We start from the raw sequence: 10284 nt of genomic DNA on the forward strand, positions 1-10284 counted from the left end.
AACACAATCAAATAAAATATAGAGCCAAACAAAATTGTTTACGAAGGTTGCAAAATAATGTGACTTAAGGGGCTCGAATAACCCACCATAATCCACGCGAGTACAAGCTCTAGCGTATCTGACGTCAATGCGTGTGCGGCCATCAGGGCTACGACCGTATAGCAAGCCTTCGTAATAAGCGCAACAGGCACAATTATGGCTCAGTAATCAGGGTACACGATAAGTCCACGCAACGTGCGCAACAGGCGCAATTGTGGCTCAATGATCATGGCAGACATACAGTGTCTGCAGGGCATGCGAAAAATACGCGACTCGGCGATGACGGTCCAACTCAACGGGAGCGGTCCGATTAAACGAGAGTGTGACATAGCAATCACATGACGCAGCCAAGTTCGTACGACACAATATTGTGTCGTGTTGCCAGGGCGCAGTCAATGCTCAGCTAATGTCATAACTCAGCCGATTAACAATGTTGTCTGATCGGTGTGTCCGAGTACCCACTATTCAATTTAATCACTCGACGTGAGTCCAAAAGCTCAACACAACACAAAATACGTAACATAGCTAGTTTCTACTAATAGATTGTGCTGGCGCCACTTAATGAAAAATGGTGCCAAAGAAGTGAATTGCGTGGGGTAAAAATAATGCAAGGAAAGAGTAGTCCATGCACATCATGCTGGCACGACCCTCTTCCCATCTTAATTTTTTTTTCAACCGCTCACGCAGGGCAAAAAACATTTGACCGACCCACTTTCCCTGTACTCTGAAGCTATAAAATAAACAAAGTAGGGGCACATGGATGTACGCAGGAGAAACGAACAAACGATCCTGCGACCCTGTTGATGGACATGGTCATGGAGGGATGCGCCTACTGGCTACCGCTCCTTTTTTTAAGCGATACAATGGCGAGCAATGCATGCGAATGCGAGGGCGGGGGACACTGCTATCTGCATGTGGCCATGCAAGTTTTCTTTTGTCTTAACTGCACGCGGACGAAACGGATCCTGGGAGAGGTCTCCGTGTAGTGGGTGGACTGCGGCAGCAGTACAGAGCCTACTAGTGCCTATTTCCGTAGGCGGTGGCCAGCCCGACGATGCAGATCAGTCAGCGGGCGTCCGCCGAACCGTGGGCAGGACCGCAGGAGGATGGGGCCCAGGGAATCGAGGTGGGCGTGGATCTGCCGGACACAGTAGCGGTGAGGGCCACCGCCCACCGCAGTGCTCGACACCACCAGCCCCGCCGATTTTATTTCTCCTACGGCACGGAATGGCTGCCGCCATTCTCTATCGAGTGAGATGGGGGCCGGCCGGACGAGTGCGTGCTGCGCTACGGGCGCAAGGCATCACGGGGCCGCACCCCTCCTTCCTCCATCGTCGTGGTGCAACAGGGGCAGAGGCTGCCATCGGGGCCATCCTCGCGGAGTGTGAATGGATAGCCAGTGCCACCACCGGCCTGTCGCCGGCAACAGGCGCCAACAGGGTGGTGTACATGCGACAAGTGACTAGCAAGGCCGCCGCCGGCAGTTGTTGTTCGCAGTAAAAAGTAAATCATAGATCCACTAGAGATTTCATACCGTGGTTCTTGATTCAGCGAACGGAAACGAAGTCTGTCGCGTAGGACAGTTCGGCTAGGCCGTAAGACCTGCCGGCTTGACGGAGAGTTAATGCAGATCTAATCCCGCAGCAACGTCGAGGTAGAGCGTGCTGATAACGTGTTGAGAACTACGTTACCACGGATCACCAGATCCGCACCCTTCCCTCCCGTCAGCAGTAGAGGCGCAAGAAGATGTAGAGAACCCGTCTCCCTTCCCATAAGCACGACAGTGGAAACACACGAGACACTGGATATAGGGTTGGGCCTCTGGCCTCTTTCTGATCTATCATATGATGGGGTGTACAGGTTCCTTATATAGAGATGTGAGACCCCTCAGGGGCAGAGCCGGTATTTGCCCACATAACCCTAACTAGGGTTACTTAACAATCCGTTCTGTTGAAAATTAAAAGACGTGCGTGACTCCCATCTGTAGAGTACAGATTCAAAACATTGGACTTGTACTAAAAACTAGACTACCTCTGCGGAGAGGGATAGAAAAAGATGCAAAACGACCTTCTCCTGTCCTGCATCTGCATGCAATAAGCAGCCGCTTTAGTGCTGCCGTGCAGAGAGTACTTCCATGCTGCTCCTGGCCGTGCCGGCCGTGCTGGCCGGGTTCCTCAAGGCGTTCCGCCTCGCCTTCCTGCTTTGGCCGCTCAACCTCGCGCTCCCGCTGGCGCGCGACCTGCCGCGGGCCTGCATCACGGTCCGGGCCATCGCGTCCTTCTACGCCGCCGGGCTGCGGGGCTACGTCGCCGGCGCCCGCCGCGGGGTGCAGCTGCTGCATGCGCGGAGACAGCTGGGCCAGCAGCAACAGCAGCTCGCCGCCTCCTCCTCCTCTTCTTCCTCCTCCTCGGCGCTCGGCGTGGCGTGGACGCGTGAGGATGCCGATGTCGTCGCCCATGCCATGCTCGCCTTCGACGACATCTACTGATGATCTGCAAGGGGATCTTCTTCGAACGGTTATGTTAGCGTGCCGTTATATCTCTTGGCCGCTCCTTTGGTTAATTTTAGCGTGCGTAATTAAGGATCATAGCTTCGTTCCTCCAAACATATCCTGTTTCCTCAGAACTTTTCTAGTCGCGTGGCCGCTTTTTGGTCCTCTCTCTCGCTCGTTTTCTGCATATATACTCTATTCTTTTTCGTCTTTGTACATACATTTGAACTTGTGCAATTTTTTTTGGGTCTGCTGTGGAACGTAACGTACGGCAACCCACTACTGGCATTCTGCAGAATAAAAAGATTATCGGAGTTTTGTGTTCGTGACTTGATACTGTGTGTTGAGCTCATCGCTAAGCTCGATCGGTAGTTTACCAGCAGGCCGGCGGGCTCATCTTCGCCACGATCATAGCAACACCGATTTGCTCGACCTTTTTTTTATAAAGAAATTATCTAACTTCATCTGAACATATACTTCTTATATGGTGGATTCAATAAACCTAATTTAATGCTGTACAAATAATGCAACCTTGCCTTCGCACCGGGGAAAGAGAAACAAGATCCCAAGCAACGATCCCAAGAATTCTCAAGATATACTGCGAAAAGTATTTAGGCATTAAGCACCGTAGTAGTCCAGTTTACTCGGAGTGTGAACGTCGACTGTTTGGAGGAAAAAACGAGAGAGAAAAACCATTATATTTGACGGATGAATGGAGATCCTCTCTTTGATCTCGAAGTTCTCGTCGTATGACATTTTAGTCGGATCATTATTTGTTGCAAAACATATACCGCTCACGCATGTTTCGCACGGAAATTAAGCATAATGTAATTAAAATCGAGACCGAGGTTCTGCTAAAAAGAAGTTGCAGAAATTCGTCTTATGGGATGGGACGCGGGGGGGTATGGAGATCAGTCCAATCGAAATCTAGATCCAAAAACACTATACTCTACGGGTCCTTGCCGCTCGCAACTGGGGAAGGGCGCAAGCGCAACCCTACCGCCGGCAAATCAGTATCACGCACCAGCGGGTAGCGACGTTGTCTCGGCACGTCGCCGTCTCGTGCGAGTGCGAACCTAACCCGTCGAAGCATGACCGTTCTCTCTGGCTCCTCTGGGACTGGGAGTGTTGTGTGCGAATGGGCGAGACCGAGACCATTCAACCAGCTGAAAACGCGCGCGTGCGACACGTACTGCGACGCCGACGGCGACGACGGCGTCACCGGGGCTCCATGCATGTACGTAGCAGGTGTCCTCGGCGCCGCTGATGCGGTGCGCCCCTGTGCGTGGCCAGGTGGCCCGTTGCCGCTCGACGTGTCTGCCGTTCGCGTGCCACCTGCCCGAGGCCTGCTCTGCTCGCAGGCTTCGGCGCCTGTGGCCGCATCCGCATTGACGACAAAGCCACCACGCGTCCGCCACACGCTGCGCTGCCATCTTCTTGAAGCTGAGCTGGTACGGCCACGCCGCGCGCGCCGGCGGTTCGCGATCTGTTGCTTTTGTTCGGTACCCGAATATAAGGGATTCTAGGGAATACATTAATTATTGTATCAGAGATTTCCTTAAATTTAGTACATTGTACACCGTCTAGGACAATGTCTGATTATGAAATAGGTAAACTAGTTTATGTAATGGGGCTTTATGCGAGATTTCGTACCGTTAATTAGTCTGCCACATAGATTTTTTACATTAATTAATATGTCACGTAAATTTTTTTACACAACACCATTTATTACAAAATAGGTAAACTAGTTTCATTACTATGAAACTATGTTAACCTATTTTTTTATATTGGAAAGTGCATAAAACCACCATATCTTGAGAGCAATCTATTTCATCTCCATCTATTTTATGTCTATTGGTTATTTAGATACACTATTTAAAAGATATGTTAGTTTATAATTTGTGTCATACGAGAAACTCTTTGTTGACAACATATTTCATCTTACTTTATTAATGAAGCACGATCTCAATGGTGTGACAATAGAGCATCTCGAAGATCTCTCCACGAAATAATGACTCCTACAAATAAGTTTTAAGGGGCATCTAACAGTTATTGGTGATAGATTTAACCCTTTTCCCAACATTTCCCTGAAAAGTGGATCAAACATATTTTGAACCAGGCCAGGTAATGGTAAGCCTTTACCCACGTTGATAAGTTTCATGTGTGTATTTTTTTTCCGTACCTTTGACGTTTGCTCAACGACCAAACCTGCTTCGCCATCATGGGTCGTTGGTGGTACACGGGCGGCCATGGCCAGTGACGGAGGACCAACGGCGAGGTCGAATGACAACGGAGACCTGACCAACGGCGGGGTCAAAAAAGTGGGTCGTGTTCCCGTATATGCTAGATAGAGGGGAGAGGGGTTGAAGACACCTTTTTGTGTTTAAAAAAGAATGTAATTTATGGAAGACTTTTGAGAAACTCTTGAAGATCAATCTTATGTAATGGAGGGATGTCTTCTTTTACCGTAGCCTTCTGTCCTCATCCATAACTGCCATTGCATTCTTCGCGGCCCGACCTTGGCTACTCTCCACCCGGAGCCACCGTGTCTCCAACATACTACCATTGCTCTTCCTCGCTCAATCTCGGTCTCAGCTGCCTATGCCCGGACACCGCCTCCTCTATCAGACGTCTCATTTTCGCCCAAGGTCCCTCCGACTAACACTCCATTATTCCACCCGATTTATGGGACTTTCCACACATGGTCATGATCATATATTTAGGGTGTGTTTGGTTGCGGGAGGATAGAGACGTCTCTGACATCCTCTCTAATTTTGAGAGATAACTAGAGACAAGATTGAGATAATCCTTTCCTAACTCTTTTTTTTTGATAGGACAGGAGGGGCGAGCCCCTACTGAGAATTTTATTAAAACTTTAAATCAACAGAGTTAGAAGCAAACAGAAAAGAAGATTACAAAGGATAAAACTATAAAACTACAAAAGGGAAGAAAAAAGGAAAAAAGATGAGCTCTACTGCCAATGTTGAAGCCATGCAGGAATTGTCGAATCGAAACGGCCTTTAGCTCTAAGCATAACCAGATGAAGTTCCCTTGCAAACTCATTTTTGCAATGCTGCACAGTCTGGGCTTTATTCTGAAAAAGCCAAGCATTACGGATTTTCCAGATGCTCCAGTTCATGAGAATGACAATTTCCATAGAGAATGGAACATTGAGCTGTTGCATTAGATTTACTGCAGCGTCCACAGGATTGACAATTCTGGGGGACGTCAAACCAATAGAAGTCCAGCAGGCCTTTGCAAAATTACATTTGAGGAAAAAATGGTAAAGAGTTTCCTCCTCTTGCCAGATGCAGTTCTCACAAGTGTAGGACTCAAGGTTCATGTTTTTCCTCTTCAGCATATCTCTAGTATTGAGTCTGTTTTTTAGCCAAAGCCAAAAAAAGACCTTATGTTTTGGTTGACACTTATTTCTCCAAAGCGATCTGAAGATCTGGTGAACCTGGGCCTGACCCATCAAATGTTTATAAGTTTTTTTTGTAGAGAATGTGTCTGCTCCCCAAATGAGTTTCCAAGCATCATTTGTGTTGGTCACCATGATTTGGCCCCAGGTTGCGTCTAAGTCTAGAAATTGTTCATGAGCTTGTACCGACAGAGGTAGCTGAAAAATTTCAATAAGTTGTTCCTTTTGGAGAGCTTCTTTGATGGTAAGTTTGCTGTTGCAAGCGAAGGAAAATAACTCAGGGTATTGATTAGCCGGGATGCCCGAATTCCACATGTCTTCCCAGAAAAGAATGGTTCTCCCATCCCCAATATTTGAGGCCGTCAGTCCCTTGTAATCTTGGACGAGCGTAAGCAAGCTTTTCCACCAAAAGGAGCCAATTTTTGAGCAACCAGGCAACCTGGCTGTCCTGTAATAGTTACTCCAAACCAGGTTAACCCAGGGAATATCATGATTGTTGAAAAACTTGTGTAAAAACTTCAGAAGCAAAGCTTTATTGTGAGTCTCTAATCTTACCACTCTCAGGCCCCCATTTTTTTAGTCTGTGTAATCATACTCCAGGCAGCTAGAGCAGGTTTCTTTGAATTGACGTCGTTTCCCCTCCAGAGACAGTGTTTCCGATAAGAATCAATCTTCTTTACCATAGTAACCGGGATTTTCAGAGTACACATCAAAAAGGTCGGGAGAGCTGAAAATACCGAGTTAACAAGCTCAAGCCTGCCAGCATGGGAGAGGAGGGCAGAGGTGCATGATAATCTCTTTTGAATCCTCTGAATGAGTGGTAAAAAGTGACATGTTTTAGGCTTTGAAATACCCAACGGAACACCAAGATAGGTAAAGGGCATTGAACCTATCTGACAGTTGAGAGTTCCCGCAAGGATCGCCATTTTAGCAGGACTGACGTTGATGGGGTACATACTTGATTTGTTGTAGTTCACCTTCAACCCCGTCGAGGATGCAAAAGAGTTCAGGACAGCTCTGAGAAAAAAGAGCTGTCTAGGGCAAGCTTCCAATATCAGTAGAGTGTCATCCGTATATTGGACTATCGGAAAATCTTGACCACAATTCTCGGGAAGTGGTAACTTGAGTAGGTCTTGCCGCCGCGCTTTATTAATGATGCTCTGTAACAGATCCGCCGCGAGAACAAAAAGAAGAGGCGAGAGGGGATCTCCCTGCCTAACCCCACGCTTGCAGTGGAAGGTTTTCCCCGGAACACCATTGAGAAGAACTGAAGACGTGCCAGACCGAAGAATATCCCTAATCCAGCTCAGCCATCTGGGCCCGAAGCCATTGTGCAGCAATACCTGAAGAATGAACTCATGTTCTAGAGAATCAAAAGCCTTTTCAAAGTCCAGTTTAAGCACAATAATCTCTTTTTTTGAAATATGACAAAGATGAATATATTCAAATGCCCAGGCCAGACAGTCCTGAATGGTTCTTCCTTTGATGAAGCCATATTGATTTTTGTGGACAAGGGAAGTCATCACTGTCTGTAACCGGTTAGCCAGCAGCTTAGTGATGATTTTCATACTATTATTCAGAAGCGAGATTGGTCTGAAGTCACCCACTACTCTGGCATTATCCTTCTTCGGTATCAGGACAATATAAGAACCATTAATGCTTCGAAGGCAAACATCCCCGTGGAAAAATTGGTCACATAAGTCATAGAAGTCTTGTGAAATAATCGGCCAGCATTTTTTGATAAAGTTGGTATTAAACCCATCAGGTCCCGGGGATTTATCAGAAGGAAGGGCCGCCACAATACTATCAATTTCTTGCTTTGAAAAAGGCTCATCTAACCAATGCAAGTCACTGCGGCAGAGCAACAAACTAGAAAGATCAAAGACATTGTCCACGAAATCGGAGGAGCCCAAGCGACGTTTGAACGCATTCCAAAGCAAATTGGCTTTGAGCTCATGCCCTGTAAAGACTGAACCACTTTCATCTGAGAGCAACGCAATTGTATTTCGGCCATGCCTTACCGTTGCATGGGCATGAAAGAATCTGGAGCAGATATCTCCATCCGTAACCCATTTGATGGAGGCTCGTTGCTTCCAATAAATTTTTTGAAGCTGAAGCAACTCAGCAGCCTTGTGTTGCAATAACTCGCGGAAATTCCATTCTTCAATCAAAAGGTCACGATGCTCTTCGATAAGATCAATGAATTCAATAATCAACTTAATTTGTCTCACAGTTTTGTCAATTTTTGGCAGAGACCGCTGCCACTCTTTTAGAATCTTTCTGGTGAACTTGAACTTTGCTGTTAAATTCTTCGCTTTGTCCAAAAGGCTTGGCAGACCCGTCCATGAATTTTGAAAAACTGCCATGAACTCGTTAACTGTAACCAGAAGTTTTCAAATCTAAAGATCTTGGGCTTAGGAACCTTTGACTTAAAAGAAATCAAGCAGGGCACATGATCTAAAATATCCCTGGGCAGCGTTGTAGCGAGAGTATCAGGGTAGCAGACCGACCATTCTTGCGACATGAAAAACCAATCAAGTCTCTGAAGAAGGGGCTCCCTTTGTTTATTCGACCAAGTAAAGGAGAGGCCATGGAGGGGGATTTCCAACAGGTCTAGCTGGCTGATTGCCTCGTTAAAGCTCAGCATCAGGTTAATGTCTCCCCTAGCGGAATTTCTATTTTCAGGCCTACGCATAAGGTTAAAGTCCCCAACAATCAACCAACGCTTTTCCGAGGGCATGTTAATATTGGAAAACCAGTGAAGGAATTCAATCTTCCCAATTGGGGAACAGGGCGCATAAACGTTGGTGATAATCCAGGATTCCTCCGACGAAATAGCAAAAAATTCAACCGAAAGAGCATACTCGTTTTGGAAGATAATATTGCCAACCAGCTTCGAACTATTCCAAACAGTAATTAAACCCCCCGAGTTTCCTATCGAAGGGACAAAAGCAAACTCATCAAAAGAATTGGGGCAGAGCCTTCTTAAGTCTGCCCTAACAAAAGATTCCTTCTTCGTCTCCTGCAAGCAGATGATATCGCAATTGGATTCCCTAATCACACAGCGAATTCCATTCCCCTTAACCACGGCGTTAATACCTCGGACATTGAAACTTAAAACAGACCAGTCAGAGTAATTAATAGCATTGTGACTATTCATCATAGGGATTAAGTTCATCGATGGGAAGGAGCCCAAACCCAAAAACTGGGAGGGCAAAAGTGTATCTGTTGAGACAAAACAGAGCACAGCCAGAAACCACCAAGTTCGTGAACACAGAAATCAGATAGAAACGCCAGGGCCGAGACAGCTAAAAAGCCTGGCGAGGTTGAGACCTGCAAAAAACACCCACCCAAGGCAGAATTAACATATCAGTTGTCATCATCGGAAGAGTCTTGTTTCTTGTCCCCCTTATCTTTTTTGCCTGACTTGTTGGAGCCAACACAGCCAGGCGGATTCTTCTTTTTCTTCAGGGCTTTGTCAGCCAATTCCTCCTCTGACAGATTACAAAAGCGCTCGCCTAAGCGCCTGATAGTTTTAGCTGAAAGTGAGGGGGGCCCTCACACTTGTGCTGACACAACAGATAATTCTTCTTTTGGCAAGATCCTTGCCTGAATCCAGCCCGGGCGTCACGAAGCCTCTTGCTTCTCCTCAGGTCTGATTCCACAACAGCAATATTCGGCTTGGAGGGGGTTGGGTCCGAAGGGACAGAGGTGCCGTCAGCAGATTCCTCAGAAACGACCGAATCAAGAAACTTGTCATCCGGACACTTCCTGGGGATGACAAAAGGGAGAGTCACAGTCTTTGGCTCCAACAAAGCTGAAGGAATATCTGAAGACAGGAATTTTTTGGACCAACTAAAGGAATCTTCGTGCATCAAGTTGGATAAGAAAAAGGGTGCCCATTTCTTGGGAACCTGCACCGAGGTCGCTGAGCAGTCAGCCGGAGCAAAAAATCTCTCCCAGATCCTGTAAAACTGGGCATTCCTTTTCCTTTCTAAGAGGCTCAGCAAGATAGGATCCGAATGCCAGTCATGCGAAAACATAAAGTTCAACCCCACGTTATTGTGCCCATTAACAAAAGGCTCCACCGGCTGGGCATCAGGAATAACTATATCCCCAGGCACAAGAGGTACATCCTGAATAGGTGGGCCATCAACCTCTTGGGGCCCAATCATAGGATGGTCGGCAGGGGCATTAAAGTTGGGCACCGGCCCCACAGCCACCGGATCCTCAGGAATCTGCCCATTTTGCAGCAAGGCACCATGAATGTGACCAGAAGAACTATCTGAGGACAGGTCCGAATGTGGGTTGCTGACTTGCTGCTCTTCAGGTG

The 10284-nt window shown here is 47.2% G+C and overlaps 1 protein-coding gene across 1 annotated transcript; it reads left to right on the plus strand.

Annotated features, from left to right (window-relative positions):
* Positions 1-2098: 2098 nt before the first annotated feature.
* Positions 2099-2736, plus strand: LOC103645846 (uncharacterized). The gene has a single exon (NM_001149092.2). The coding sequence runs from the start codon at positions 2174-2176 to the stop codon at positions 2525-2527; it is 354 nt and encodes a 117-aa protein (NP_001142564.2). The 5' UTR covers positions 2099-2173; the 3' UTR covers positions 2528-2736.
* Positions 2737-10284: the final 7548 nt, after the last annotated feature.

Source organism: Zea mays, chromosome 2 (assembly GCF_902167145.1).
Source record: "Zea mays cultivar B73 chromosome 2, Zm-B73-REFERENCE-NAM-5.0, whole genome shotgun sequence".
In the NCBI taxonomy this organism is placed as follows: Eukaryota; Viridiplantae; Streptophyta; class Magnoliopsida; order Poales; family Poaceae; genus Zea; species Zea mays.

Bases quoted from the DNA above. Each gene is read 5' to 3' on its own strand.
- LOC103645846 (NM_001149092.2), top strand. From the start codon at position 2,174: ATGCTGCTCCTGGCCGTGCCGGCCGTGCTGGCCGGGTTCCTCAAGGCG.